General features: G+C 42.5%; 1 protein-coding gene across 1 annotated transcript; it reads right to left on the bottom strand.

The window, feature by feature from the left end:
* Nucleotides 1-1,538: 1,538 nt before the first annotated feature.
* On the bottom strand, nucleotides 1,539-15,779 carry LOC133075972 (myosin regulatory light chain 12B). The gene is made up of 4 exons (XM_061170467.1): nucleotides 15,476-15,779; nucleotides 6,579-6,774; nucleotides 2,916-3,077; nucleotides 1,539-2,047 (listed from the first exon to the last, which is right to left on the bottom strand). Exons 2-4 carry the CDS (start codon nucleotides 6,757-6,759, stop codon nucleotides 1,875-1,877), a joined length of 516 nt encoding a protein of 171 aa, XP_061026450.1. The 5' UTR covers nucleotides 6,760-6,774; nucleotides 15,476-15,779; the 3' UTR covers nucleotides 1,539-1,874.
* Nucleotides 15,780-16,069: the final 290 nt, after the last annotated feature.

Raw genomic sequence — 16,069 nt, 5'->3', positions numbered from 1 at the left:
TGCCACCTCAGAGGCCCTCTCTGCACTTGCTCAGTTCTGCGTCCCACGATACTTAGAGGTGCCTTCCTGATCTCCTACTAAGGAGCTGAGCCCCGGGAGGGTTGCGTCCTTGTTTGTCCTGCCCCCCCAGTTATCCCCAACAGAGAACAGTGCCTGGCACATAAGAGGTGACTGATAAGTATTTGTTAATGACAGTCAAGATGATCCCAGTACGCTTCCCCTTCTCCTTCTACACACGGTGATTCTGGTTTTGACACTGCATATGACTTTACGCTTGGAAGTAGAAAAGGGAGCCAGATGTGGATTCTTATTCTTGTGGGACCTCGGACAGGTGCTTTGGCTGTTCTAAACTTCAGCTCTCATATAAAAAGCAGGGATATTACTTGCCCTGCTTACCTCATGGGCGGTGAGGATTAGGTCATAAGTGCGAAAGCTCTTATGAACTGCAAAGCACTTCTCGTGTACTAGACCACGAGAGTGGAACTGCTCTTTTTAAAGATAATGAAAAACCTAGAAAAATTAATTGATAGCAAGGATTTGCCTACCACAGCAAGCTCGGAAGCACAAATGTTAAACAACGTGTAAATGCATCGATTTTAAGGAGATGAAATATCAATACAACACATTTAAGAGGGAATAGGTGTTGAACAACGTTGGGAAACTTTTTTTTTAAATGGATTTTTTTTTCTTTTTTTAGGTTTTTCTCTCCTACTTCTCATATTGCTTGGCCTTGAGGATGTTAAGCAAGCTCACAGCAGCCTTGTCTGTATGGTTTTCAGACCTTCCATCCAGTCTACACTCTACACTATGTGAACCACCTTCAAACTGAAGGCGGTTGGAAGATTATATTGCTTATAATTTTTGGTCCTCTATTTTTCACCTGGATAGAATTTTCTGAAATTCTGTTCCAACAATCAATGTCCCCAAGTTATTTTAAATTTCAATAATGACTACAAAACTATGTTAGAATGTAATGGAAATATCTTGACCTTTTATGAATTTGGGGCTTTTCAGAGACAGCACAGTGGTCCCAGAATCCACACTCTGGAGTGGGGTGCCCTGGCCTGGAGTCCCAGCTCTGACAGAGACTCAGATCAATCACTCAACTCCCCGGTGCTCAGTTCTTCCCCTTGAAATACAGGGCTAATAAAATTCTATCCCACAAGGGTGCTGGGAAGAGTCAATGAAAATCGTCTACATGCAATGCTTTACACACCGTAAATGTTCAATAATAACTATTCTTTTCTTCAGAATTTTGCCTCATGTTCCTAGACTCAAATCAGTAAAACATTCAGTGTTTTCTCAGATACATTCTATATTTATCATTCAATAATTTAAACATCTGACTTACCAGAAGCATGAAAGAAACTAAGGTATAACTAGTTTTTACTGTATAATGATGTTAACTTATAGTGAAGAACACTATCCCATACATGTGAACAATCAGTTTTACTATGGAATCTGAATTATATGAACTTGAAAATCTAAAAGAAGGACTACCCCCAACTACCAGTTATTTAACTTTCCATTATATTACATTTGAGTCAGCATAATCTTTATTTCAAAATAGCATTTTTATTATATAAAAATGTAAAAATCCAGCAAAACCAGAAATACCGGATATATTTTCCTGGGCTTTCACATTTGTTGATTTTTATTCGCAATCCCTTTTCTCAATACAATTTACAACCTCATCCCCATTTGCAGTCTGATTATACAAGTGCTAAGTGGCAGAAAGGTCTAGAATAAATACACCGAAAAAGAGGCAAAGCTGTGAAACTAAGTTGCATGCAACAGATCTATGAGGGGGGAAGTGTCTGCGAAATAAAACAGAGTAAGACAAAGTAATTGGAAAGTTTTAGCTCAAGTTCTTTTCAATCATCTTTGTCTTTCGCTCCATGTTTAAGGATGCGCGTGAACTCAATGTAATTGAAATTCCCCTTTTTGTCAATAGGTGCTTCTCTGTACAGCTCATCCACTTCCTCATCCGTAAACCGATCTCCCATCGTGGTCAGCAGCTCTCGCAGGTAATCCTCCTGAATGGTGCCTGGAAGGCAGCGGAAAAAGGGGAGTTGTGAACACCTCCCGGCACTTTAATGATTTGGTTCTCAACTAGGTCAATCTTACAAGGTATTTCAGAACATACATATTTACCTGAACAAAATAAAGCAATATATAACCATATCATTATCTTTTCCTATTATTTTTAGAGTTCTTTATTAATATTAGATTAAATCATTTAAAAAGTCAGTTAGTAGATCATACGCTTACAAAATTAATTTGAAGTATTTTCCAGAGGAGAAAAAAATACCTTGTATTTCAGAGATATTAAAAAAAAAAAAAAGGCAGATACCCAAAATAAAAGGGCAGCGTTGCCAACACCAAACGTGCACGAAGGATGGTGCAGTTTTAATAGGTAGCAAGGGGGAAGCAGGAAGGAGGATGCGAGGTGTATGTGAGGAGGCGATGCAGGTGGCTGAGCAGAGGGTTAACGCAGAAGCAAAGGGGAAAACGAGTGAAGTCAGAAAACGGAACAGCCGGGTTTTCTTCACACATTTTTAAATAATAAGGGAAAAAAACGAAGATTTTAATCGTTCAAGTTAGTTAACTATACTTTCTGGTGAAACTTAAAGTCTCTTGAAGCAGTACATTGTCTAAGAAACACTATTTAAAAGACAATTCTCCCTTTGGCTTTCAGGAAGCTCAGAACCAGATTCAAAGATTAACACCACAAACCGTGTAGCTTTATGACCTACATACCTGTGTTCTAGCCATTCTTGGTTAACTGTCCTATCGTAAATGATAATTTCCCTCTACTCATTTTCAAAAATTTATATTTTACTAATCTTTCTCATTCCCTAAAAAGTGTTTCACATAGTCTGGAATGAGGCTGGGCATAAACAAAGAGGGCTCACCAGTTGCTTCTTCATCAAAGCAAGCAAAAGCGTTTCTGATGACATCTTCTGGGTCTGTGCCATTCAGCTTCTCCCCAAACATGGTAAGGAACATGGTGAAGTTTATGGGCCCTGGAGCCTCATTCATCATGGCTTCAAGGTACGCGTCAGTTGGATTCTTCCCTAGAAAATTGCACATTTTAACATTTAAGGACAAAGAACTCATTTCAATAAATAATTATTCTGTTATTGTTATGTTCCCCAACATATTTTTAAAAGTTACATCACCATCACACGAAACTAATTTTTCTATTAACTTACACTAAGAACATTTAAAAAAGACAATTTTTAACAACATAAAAAAATCTTTGCTACATCATAAATAAAATGCATTCTGGGCTTAGGTTGAATACTGTCCATTCACTGATACTTTCTACAACTTTTCCTTCACTATTTTTCATTAAAAATAAAATAAACACATGAAACTATGAACCACGTAATGCCACATTATTACATCTTGAATGCTGATAACATTAAAGACCCATCAGGGCATTTCAATACTGGTTATTTTAAAAATCTAAATATTCATATTTCTAACTGTGGTACAGTTGCCTATAATTGGTATGCTTCAAAAAATTTATTTATAAGTTGGTCATTTAAGCTGAAACTATTAGGTTGGTTTAGAACTGGGAGCTCATTTTATTTATTTACTATTTAAAATTAATTAATTAATTAATTGATCTATTTATTATTTATTTATGGCTGCATTGGGTCTTCGTTGCTGCACGCGGGCTTTCTCTAGTTGCGGCGAGCGGGGGCTACTCTTCGTTGCGGTGTGCTGGCTTCTCACTGCGGTGGCTTCTCTCGTTGCGGAGCACAGGCTCTAGGCACGCGGGCTTCAGTAGTTGTGGCATGTGTGCTCTAGAGTGCAGGTTCAGTAGTGCATGGGCTTAGTTGCTCCGTGGCATGTGGGATCTTCTTGGACCAGGGCTCGAACCCATGTCCCCTGCACTGGCAGGAGGATTCTTAACCACTGCGCCGCCAGGGAAGTCCCTGGGAGCTCATTTTAAACAATGTTATGTTCTATTTGGTTGTCAGACATATCCCCAGATGTTGTTTACTTGTGTTGCTGAAATATAGTCTTGTTTAGTATTGTTCATGATGGGAAATCTTAATCTCAGTTCCAACCAAGGACACTTGTCCCTCTTCTGGTACGGTGGTGAGGGAACTCCCCTGACCCTCCCCTCGAAGTTGGGAGAAATTCCCCTGGAATGGCCACATATGGTGGGAGTAACAAAGGCTTCTCTTTGTCCTGGCATTTGTGAGGTCCACATGGTGCAGAAAAGCAGCACTGAACGAAGGGTCTGGAATAGTGGGTTTGAATCCCAGTTCCGCCACTGACTGTGTGCCCTGGGACAAGGTGGAAACTGTCTAGGGCTTACTTTTTATCTATAAAATGGACTAGTTAAACTTGGTATCTGGAAGGTCCCTTCCAACATTAAGTTTGTATGATTCTCCATGAAAAGAGCATCTATGTCAGCATCTCACTATTATACCCAACTAAGTGCTAATGACAGTCAAATCTAGAACTATGGTTCATATGTAAGTTTTACTCCCAGGAATTTGGGTGAAATTTAAGTGCCAAGTTGGCATCTGTCTTACTGCATTACAACCTTCACTCATTATACCTATTCAACATATCGATACAAAATGAGCCCAAAATTAATTTCAAGATTCTTCGAGTAAGTGAAAGTAGCTAAAAAGGAACTACTTTTCTACCTCCAGATTTAACCTGACTCTCTTGCAGCAATTTTTGGGGGTAAAAAGTGTAACCCAAAGGTGTCAAGAGAACATGGGTATGAAAAAGACACAGGGATTTAAAATGAATTGGCTTAGGCTAAGCACCTATGAACCCATTCAAGGCATCTAATATAATTTGTTGATTTAAAAGGTAAATATGTATCTCTAAAGGCATGGCATTCCCCAAAATGGAAGTCCCCAAAGTCAGTCTCTTACTCTACCATCACTCATTCATCCAACAAAAATTAACTGAGCATCTACTAGGACCAGGGGACAGGCTTTAGTGTTCGATCTTTGTAATACAACTCAGGCCCTCAATTCTCCTTGGCGGCCTTCTTCAGTAGTGACCTGCTCCCCAAAGGACACTTAGTACTTAGCTATTCAGAGTGTGGAAAACACTGGGATCCACCCCACCTGCAAGTGAACAAGTCAGATCAGTATCTTGACTCAACTCTCACTCTGAATAAAGGCAATGTTGCAAAATGTTAACAGCTCGTGAATCTGGGTAAAGGATGGATGCGTGTTCATTATACCATTCTTTCAACTTTTTATAGGCTTAAAAAATTTCAAAATAACATGCTAGGAGAAAAAAATAAAAATAAAAGAGAGGAACAAAATCATGTGGTTACTAAAAAGAAAAAAGTAACTTCTCTTTGTCCTCTGGCCTTTGAACTGCCCTTTCTGGCTCATGGTCAGACACAGAAATGTTTGAGTGCAGAGCCTAACTGTGGGCCATCCTTGACCTGTGCCCCCTTCCCTGCCTGTCATTCTGGCCTATCAAGAACCCCCTGACCTGATACTCCTTTCTTCCAACTGTAAAATCATTGCCAACTCAGGCAGGACGTGGAGGACTTTGTCCTCCTTCCTTAAGATCAAAACAACAAAACCATATAAGGAATAGTAAATTAACACCGACATAGCCAGAATGACAAAGGGCAGTTTATGTTTGCTTTAAATCTTGTTATCTTTAAATGAAATATTGCCATTTGCAGCAACATGGATGGGCCTAGAGATTATCATACTAAGTGAAGTAAGTCAGGCAGGCAAAGACAAATGTTATATGATTATCACTTGTATGTGGAATCTAAAAAATTACAAATCAACTTATTTACAAAACAGAAACAGACTCACAGACATAGAAAACAAACTTATGGTTACCAAAGGGGAAAGGTGTGGGGGGAGGGATAAATTAGGGGTTTGGGATTAATAGATACATACCACTATACAAAAAATAGATAAACAACAGGATTTACTGTATAGCACAAGGAACTATACTCAGTATCTTGTAATAATCTACAGTGGAAAAGAATCTGAAGCTGTACACCTGAAACTAACACAATATTGTAAATCAACTATAGCTAAATAATGTGTAAAAATAAATCGATAAATCTTCTATCTTTACATTTTCTTTTCTTTAATTATAAAAAAAATAAATAAATTGTGGAAGCCCCCTTCCCTGTGTTCCCTTTTTTTAGGAGCACTGCCCTTCCTCCCTGAGATGGTCGTTATCACTTATGATTGTCACCTCTGTCATATAATCTGTCCTCAACATTTATTACTTAGTACATTATATTATTGTCCACACTTCTTGTTTAAGATTCTGGCATCTTGCCACCTAGTCATGCCCTGGCTTTTCACCTTGTAGACCTATCATATTTAGCTAACAGGAACGGAAGTCTGCCTAGCCACAGTGGCAGCCAGGCCCCTACCCCTGAAGGCGTATCCTCTTGAGACGGGCCAAGCCTCAGTGTGGTGCCTCCCACCCAACATCTCTCAAGAGGCCTTTGAGACCAGGAAATTAATATCTGTACATCACACAAAAAATAATTCATAAAACGCTAATTATTTTGGGGAAGCAGGAATATTAAGAACATAAAAGTCTACCTAGAGAAGCAAGCATATCATGCAAGTCTTCCTTGTCGATGAAACCATCTCTATTCTGATCGATCATGTTGAAGGCCTCCTTAAACTCCTGAATCTGTGACTGGTCAAACATGGCGAACACGTTGGAGGTTGCGCGCTGGGGGCGCTTCTTGGTCTTGGTCTTTGCCTTTTTGCTAGACATGGTGGCGGTTTAATCCTAGAGTTAAAAAGAAAAGAACATAAAGCAAAACAGAATGCATAAAAACATAAAGCAAAAAAAAAGAACTCACAACACCTAAAGTTAGTGAGTAAAAATATTTCAATGTATTGTAGAATTATTACTTTATATTGGGTGGGAATATACATATAAACTTTATTTCCAATGTCACAATTAAACAGCTAGGACAAAAGCAGTTTTGAAGAAACAGAATAGAAATTATTGATGTGGTTTCACCCCAAATTTCATGAACCTCATTTTTATTAAATGTAAATGAGTTTTAAAGCATGTAGCAATAGATCGCATTTACCGAGTGCTACTACGTGCCAAGCACTGTTATGAGGGCAGGGGGCTCCCCTAAAGAGAAAGGCTCCAAAGCGGACATCTTACTTTCACAAGGATTGTCCCATTTAACCCTCACAACAACCCTATGCAGTAGGTACACTTTTTAACTTCATTTTACTACCAATATTGCATAACCTCTCTGAGCTTTGGTTTTTTCCAAAAAATGGTCTGAAAACCAGGGAACCTCACTCGACCCTCAGTTTTACAGCAAAACACATCTACTCTAATGCAAGTGAGAATTAAATGAGATAACATATGCAAAGAGACTAGTATAGTTACTATAAGGTACATGCTCAAAAGGCTCTCATTTTAAAAAAAACATCAATGGAACTTCCCTGGTGGTCCAGTGGATAAGACTCTGCACTCCCAATGCAGAGGGCCCAGGTTCCATCCCTGGTCAGGGAACTAGATCCCACATGCATGCCGCCAACTAAGAAATCCGTATGCTGCAACTAAAGATCCCGCGTGCCGCAACTAAATATCCCACATGCCACAACTAAGACCCAGTGCAGCCAAAATAAATAAATATTTTTTTAAAAAACCATCAAAATGTATCTTTAGTCTTGTATCCCTTCTAGCTGCATCCTCATTTCCCCTTTCCCTTGACAAAACTTTTAGAATAGTATTCTACTACTCAACTCTCTCCATTTTCTCATCTTCCCAATCACTCCTCAACTCTCTGTAATACACCTTTAGTGGTAGCCCCTGATACTCTACTGAAAGCCACCAATGTTTTAAATGTCAAATAGAATGGACACTTCTCATTCCATTTTTTTTTTTTTTTTTTTTGCCCCATCACGTGGCTTGCAGGATCTTAGTTTCCCAACCAGGGACTGAACCCCGGCCCCGGCTGTGAAAGCTCCGAGTCCTCACCACTGGACCGCCAGGGAATTCCCTTCTCATTCCATTTTTACTTGCAGTTTTAAATGATGTAAATAAATACAACACAAAAATACTCCTGGCTTTGGAATCGGAAAAATCTTGAGTCTGAATCTCAGCTTCACCATTTCTTGAAAACCCATGGACACCATTATAATTTTTTGCTCCACTGTCTTATTCAATGTTCACAACTGCCCTATGAGGTAGGTACTACCTAGGTTAAAAAAAAAAAAAATCAATGGCCCTTGTGTAGTAAAGAATTTAATTTTGCCCAAAGAGAGGTCTGGCCTCTGTCCTCAGCTCCTGGGAGGTAATCTCTAAGCCCTTAGAATGTTCTGCCTGGTATATCTGGGGTCTTGGGTCACACCAGATAGTCTAACAATGTGATTTATCATGGGGGCTCTGGGTCAGGTGTTAATCAGCTTGGCCTCTAGAGGAACTGGAGACTGAAGTCAGCCTAGGAGTGGGGACAGTATCTAGGGGACAGAGCCGCAGTAAAAACTATGGCTATGAAGGGTCAAGCGAGCTCTCTGGCAGGCCATAGTCCATGCTCACCGTCACGCCTTGTTGCCAGGAGAGGTCAACACTGCCCATGGAAAGGACCACTGGAAGCTAAGCATTTGGAATTCTCCTGGACTCTATACCACGGGTCTCTTCCCTTGGTTGACTTTAATCTGAATCCTTTTACTGTAGTAAACCATAACCATAGGTGTAACAGCTTTCAGTGAGTTCTGTAAGTCCTAGTGAATTACTGAACCTGAGGGTCGTCTTGGGGAACAGAACTTGGAATTGGTGTCAGAAATGAGGGTGGCCTTGGGGACTGTTCTCTAACTCTGCAGCCTCGCAGTGTGAAAGCAGATGACTGGTGAGGGCAGCGGCTGGGCAAAGGAATTCTGGACCTAGGTCTCCGGGACTTCCGGTCTTGGACTTTTAACCTACATTGTTTTAGTTTGTTTGCAGTTTTGAAGCACATCAGCCTTAGAGTCCTTACTTTAACATTTCGACTCCTTCCCCTCCCAGCACACATGGCCTGAGTAAATGTTAATTTCTTCTCCTTCCTGTAACTAGCTAGTCATGTGACCTTAGTTATATTGAAGGTTAAATCGGAGACAGAATGTGGTCCACTAGCAAGGCACTTGACTCTGCTTTAATTCTTCCTCACATTCCAAAACTGTTGGATTAAAATTCTTTCTCATGCTAAAAATTCTATGATTCTATTTCTTCAAGATTCAAAAGATATAAAAGACAGTAGATCTGAAGCCAAGAATTAGTTCTCTCCCTCAGTATCAGCAAACTATGTTTGCAATAGAGTCATTTAGAAAAACCTCCCAAAGAGAAAATCTTTATTTTTAAAAAATAATCAATTGTTTCATGCTAACGCTACAGCTAACCCAAAAGTATATTATATTTAAACATTTTTGAAGCTTAGTTGGAGTTCTCCAAGAAGCTGATGCCAAGAAGGGATTGCACATGCAAGGATCTTTATTACGGAAAATGCCTGTGAGAGAGAATGAGGAGGTAACCCAATAAGGCTAGAAAAGCCATTATACTGTGAGCAAGTTTGAGCCCCCATTCAAAACCTATTACAGAGCAGGTATGGCTCAATGAAATGACACCATGATCTCTTTAAAAAGAAAAAAAGTTTACGTTTTCTGTGTACTTCATTTAAAACCAGTGCACATTTATATTTGTATATAAATATACAAAGTACACACATAAAATATCAACTGATAATAAAACCTCAGCTGAAAAGTGAGGCAAGGTTGTAGCAAAACAGTCAACCTAAAGAGAACTCTGGTCCCCAAAGAAACTACCACCCTCTCTGTCCTTACCTTCTGAGACAAATATCTTGGCTTTCTCCACTTTCTCACTTCCCACTCATCACAATCTGGCTTTCTCTTCTCTATTTGCAAGTGCTTTCCAATTGCCAAATCTGGTCTAAGTCTCCTTGGACCATTCTGCTATATTTGACACCATTTTATCCCTCTTCTCTTCAGGCCTCAACAACTCTTGGCCTTGATGAACTGTAACAGTAGAAATGAACTGTCCCAAATGGAACGAGAGCCCAAGGTTCCCGGCCTTTAAGACTTTACACTCTAACAAGGGAGACTCCTGAAGATCACATTTAGTCTCAGTGAAATGCTGTACTTGACTTGGTGACACCAACCTCCTCTCAGTTCTGTTTCTATGCCTGGTCCTCCTCCATTTTCTTGTTAGGCTCTTATCTTCTCCACTCACTTAAATATTCACGTTTCCGAGTATTCTCACAGTCCATGGCTTATTAAATTCTTTTCACTCTGTGTTCCTTGGATGATCTCATCGGCTCTCACTGTTCTGACAACACCTATGACTCCCACGTCTGTATCCTCAGGGCTGACCCTTCCCTTGAGCTGTGGAATCAAACAGCCAATTGTGCTTGTGAAAGGCACCCATTCTGATATCCCAGACATTCAGAATCAACGTGTTAGAAACAGAATTCATTATCTTCCCCTCCTAAACTTGCTCAACTTTCTGTTTCCTGTCAGTTAATGGCACCATCGTTTACGCCCTCACCAAGCCAGAAACGTGCAAGTCATCCCCGACTCATCCCTCTCACTGATGAACCAAGCCTGCCTCTTAAATATTCATCAGATTTGCTCATCTTCCTCATTCTTCTGCCACCACCCTATGCTGGGCCCTCATCACCTCTTTGTGTAGAATATTTCATTGGCCAACTAACCAACCTCCTTGCTTTTTCGTCCCCTCTAGACTATCCTTTATCTTCCAGCCAGAGGTGTGTAAAACATGAATATGACCATATCATTCCCTTTTGAGAAATCGTCGGCTCTCCACTGCCTATAGGCCAAAGTACAAGTTCTTGAGCATGGCACACCTTTCCCTGCCCTAGAATGACCTTTCAGCCTCATCTCTAGCCATTCTCTGCTTTGTACTTTTCCTTCAGCAACACCAAACTATTGGTACTAGTATGTGCCCAAGGCACCATGCAGTTTAACTCATGTATTTGTTCTCGCTATTTTTCTAGCCCCCAAATGCCTTAGGACCAGAGAGAATTAAAAGTCTACTCAACTTATGGCTACTACCATTTGCTGAGTGACTCCTATGCTAGGTACTCGGGTGCACTAGATTCAACACGCCTGCTTTACACATGGATGAACTGAATATCAAAATATGTTAAACAACTTGCCCAAGGTCACCTGGTGGCAGAGCTAGAATTCAACCCCATTTGTTAAAGGTGATTTTACCTATGTATTTTTTACCTCATACAATTCTGCTAGTTATTTTTTTTACCACAAAAAATTTCTTAAACTTTCAGTACTTACCAATATAGTCCAACACTGATTTCTGAGCAGCTACTTTCCTCTATATTTAATTCCTAGTGAAACTGAGTTTTCAAATAAATTCAAACTAGGCTGGGGAAACCAATGTATAGACTAGAAGTGCACAGTGGAATGGGAAGAGAATAAGATATGAATGGCCCTCCCTGCAACCGTGCAATGTTGCAGCCCTGGTTTTGGGTTTATCAAATGGCAGTATTTCCTATCAGTCATGGTTTTGGTTTGACATGGTAGGTAAAGGCTTGAAATCTTTACCTATGACTGTGAAATTACTACTTGACCTATAAATATTAAAGGAAAAAACCCCACCAAACCCCATCCTTAGTTACAAAAAATATCCATTTAGAACATAGCATATAAGGTAATGAATAAGCCTTAACGGGAATAAACAAAAGTCTTACTTCCTCTTCAAAATTTTTATTTCATTATTTTTGTAAATTTCTGATATAGAGTGAACTAAAGGTTATATGTAGTATTTTTAGAGGTTAAAGAAGGGCAGGGATATAGGAATACTGGTATTATAGGTGGTTGTGGCGTCAACATATTTAGGTCATAATCTAAATTTTTGCAAAATCACCTGCTATACTGATGTGCAAATCAAAACATGGGCACTATAATCATTAATAAGCAGAAACTGCTTGTGAACTTCATCCAGCCTATATGGCTTTACTGGAAGCCTGGAAAAGATGCTCATGGAGCATATTCTATTAGCTACCTATGAAGCATCTAAGTCAGCTAGGTGCCGCTACCACATGGCGGGTGAATATGGCTCTCACAGCAGTTAACCTCTGGTTTCAATCTTGGCTGCACATTAGAATCATCTTGGAAGTTGTTTTTTTTTTTTAAGTCTTTGTTACAATATTGCTTCTGTTTTTTATGTTTTTTGGACAGGAGGCATGTGGGATCTTAGCTCCCTGACCAGGGATTGAACCCACACCCCTTGCATTGGAAGGCGAAGTCTTAACCACTGGACTACCAGGGAAAGTCCCATCTTGGAAGTTTTTAAAAAGTGGTGTCCAGGTCCTGGTCTAGTATACCTGAAACTGAATGTCTACAGGTGAAGTCTATGAATCTGTATTTTTAAAATGCAGCAGGTGATTCCAATACACAGTGACAGTTGAGAACCACTGAGTTAAACACTTAGAAGGCACTGACCGTGGTTCTGAGTTCTTGGCTGATGCCTTGTAATAACAGATTAATAACAGAAAAACAAACACACGTTTATTAACATGTATACCTCATGTATACATGGGGGGATACCCAGGGAAAATCCAACTCTCAGAGGTGGCTTAGAACTCTGGCTTAAATATCATCTTCAGCTGAAGCCAAAAGAAGAAAGGCATGTGTGCAGGGGAGAGGCTAGGTATAGAAGGTTAAAAGCACAGTATAAACAAGGGTAAGGCTTCTCTTGTAGATTTAAGTCACGGCCTTCTCCATTAAGAGTCTAAAGTTGTCTCCAGAGAGTAACCTTTGTCCTGCCTGGTAGAGAGGGAAAGAAGAACACCTTTGTAAATTTGTGTCCTGCTTTTTAGGCACATTGGGGGAGGGCAAAGAGCCTTTCTTGTGTCTGCTTCTTCTCAATTGCCTTCAGCTCAAAATAATCTTCATGCCAAAGTGGCATATCTTGGGGTGGCATATTCTGCCACCCTTCATAACTAATAGGATATTGTGAAAATGATGGAGTGCAACTTTGTCATAATATTGTAGATGTTGCAGGTTCTACCATGCTCTCTCTCAGATCACTCAATCTGGGGAAAGCCGGCACCAGGTCTACAGGGTACTACACAACCCCACGGAGAGGTCCATGTGGCAGGGAACTGAGGTCTCCTGCCAACAGCCAGCACCAACTTGCCAGCCAGGTGAGTCAGCCATCTTGGAGGCTGATCCTCCTTCAAATGACTGCAAACCCAGCTGACATCTGGACTGCAACTCCAGGAGATCCTGAGCCAGAACCAGAGCTGCCCAGCCAAGCTACCCTGGAATTCCTGACCCTCAGAAGCTCTTTATTGTTTTCTTAAGGTGCTAAGTTTGGGGATAATTTGTTATATAGCTATAGAAAACTAATAAAGCCGTTGTGTTTCCTTGGCGTCTTTAATATTTAATAGGGCAATGCCTTTATTTCAGAATTATAGCCAAAGAATTTTTAAAACCTCAAAGGGGCCACAGCCAAGTTTGCACTGGGTAGGGAAATTTTCTGTTCCTGGTTAGCAAATTTTAATTCCTTCTATTCGATTTCTCTCCAAGTTCTGTGGGTTCCTCTTTTAAGTGCAAGAGTCACCCCTTCTTCAACATTCCCATCACCCCCTGGATATGACTCCCCCAAATATGGCTTTTCTCTATGGTCTACCCATGGTTCAGCATAAACTCCACTGGACTCTCCCCAAGAAATCCATAACAAAAAGTACCTGGAACAAAGAGTACTAATAAGAGTGCTAAATATGTGCTAGGCACTGGTCTAAGCATTTCATATGTATTAACATATGTAATTCTCACAACAACTTATTACATAGGCACTGTTATTATCCCCATTTCTCAGATGAAAAATTAGGGCAAAGAGGATAAATAATCTGTCTGCAGCCACAGCTAGAAAAAGGTAGAGCTTAGATGCAGGATCATACTCAGGAAATCTAGCCCAGAGCTTGCACCACTAGCTCCTAACATCCTGCATGTAGGCGGCAAAATTTCTCCACCATGAAAATGTGGAGAGCTGGTTGGGGGTGAGAAGCAAAGCCACCACATCTAAAGTGCGGAACGGGGAAGGAAGACCCCAAAGCTGCCGGCAATGAAAATCATCCCTAGATATATGCTGTCTTTGAACCTTGGGAGAGGGACAACTGGCTCCATTTAGGCGATCCCAGTCCTTTTATCTTTCCTAAGCCCAGCAACCCTCACCTTGGGACCTGTCCTTCAGAAGATGCAATTCATCTTGCCCACACTGAGTCTCATTAAAGCATAAACGAGTATCGAGTAGGTCATCACAGAAGCTGTTTTATTCAACAGAGCCAGAACAAACAAGAAGCCGTGCACTTAACCATGAGGAACGTCCACCTAATAATGCTCAGAGAAAATGGGTGGCAGCAGGTGAACCCCTCAACTGACCTTGGGCAAATTATCTCACCTCGCTGGGTTTCAACGAAACGAAAGATGACCTGTAAGTTTCTTTTGAATTCTAAAATGCTACAATTCTTTTCTTACCAAAGGACCATTGCAAATCCGTCCGAAACCAAGGCTGCCAAACTAATCCTCTAGACACCCCTTTCTTCATCTCACTCCCTTAGTGAAGAATCCAAAATGACTCCCGAATGTCTCTTACATAATCTTTCATTTCTCATCAAGTTTGCAAGACATCCGTGAAAAAGCCCCACTGATCTACCTATTTCCAACTATTATTCATTACAGTTCTGTTCCGTTCGGGCTGGTCTCCCCATCGTCTCCTTTTCACACGACACAATTCACACCTTTTGAGCTTTTGGTCTTGTTACCTCCTACCACAGATACAGCTAGAAATACTAAGTTCTCCCCACCAGGGCTAAGTCCAAGGCCTTCAATGAGGTCACGATTCTCTTTTTCAGAAACCTTTCCTGATTTTTGCTATTTGTCCTCTTCTTCAGTCAGCACGAATGAAGTAAATCTTTACAACATGCAAGGTGCTGCGAAGAGTCACAACTACGGAAATCGTTACATTTAGCCGGTACCAACTCGGCGCTCCGGGCAAGAACCACGCACCAGCGGACCCCTGTGCCCCCAAAACATCCAGCTCTGTGGGCCAAAGCAGACACCCAAACCCACCGACCGGGCCAGCGGGCAGCGGGGCTGCGGCCGCCAAGGCGCCAGGTGTGTGAAGCCGTCGGGTGACGCAGCGCAGGGGACAGGCCGACTCAGCCAGCAGGGCGGTTCCCCAGCCCGGTTCCATCCGCCCCAGCCTCCCGTACCCTCGACGTCCAGGCCCGGGCTGGCCGCGGCCGGACCTCCTCGCCGACCCTCCCTGCCCCACCGACAGGTCCCGCAGCCCCCGCCCCGCCCCGCCCCGCCCGCCCGCCGGCCGGCACGGTAGCCGGGGTCTGGCGGCAGCGAGCGGTCGGAGGGGCGGGGCACCGGGGCGCCCCGAGGCGTGTCGCGCGCGGGGGGCGAACGCCACTCACCGCGGCCGGACACCAGCACCAGAAGCCGGACTGCCTGCTCGAGACGAACGAGGCGAAGAACGTGGGGCTGCGGCGAGGCTGCAGCGATAAAGCGGCGGCACCCGCACTTCCTGCCTCGGGAGGCGGACCGGAAGTTGCCCCGGAAGTCGCGGCGGGATCCAACTCCGGGCGGGGGGATGCGCCGCGGTTCTCGCTCCGCTGGAGGCCGAGTCCACCTTGTCCACCCCGCGCGGGGCTGGGGCCGACAACCACGGCCTGGGTTTTCGTGGTGTTTCTCGGGCCGTGCGGTCTGAGGCAGGAACAGCGCGGCCGGGGCACCGCAGCCCGCTCTCCTCCCCCGCCGCTCGCGGCGTGTCCCGCGGCCCTTCCGCATTCCCGGGCCGGCTCGGGGCCGGCCTGGAATTTGACCCGGCTGGGCGGGCGCGAGCCCTCGAGGTTTGGGGGTCTCCGGGCACCGCCCACCCAGGGCTGCCCGAGTTAGCAGATGAAAGTAGACCTCGCCTGGTTACACTTGAACTTCAGATAAAACGAGCAATTTTTTAGGTTCCGTCCCGCGCCACACTGGGGGAGGTAAGAGGGCTGCGGCCGGGCGGT

Source organism: Eubalaena glacialis, chromosome 15 (assembly GCF_028564815.1).
Source record: "Eubalaena glacialis isolate mEubGla1 chromosome 15, mEubGla1.1.hap2.+ XY, whole genome shotgun sequence".
Taxonomy (NCBI): domain Eukaryota; kingdom Metazoa; phylum Chordata; class Mammalia; order Artiodactyla; family Balaenidae; genus Eubalaena; species Eubalaena glacialis.
This window is presented reverse-complemented; position numbering and strand designations above follow the sequence as displayed.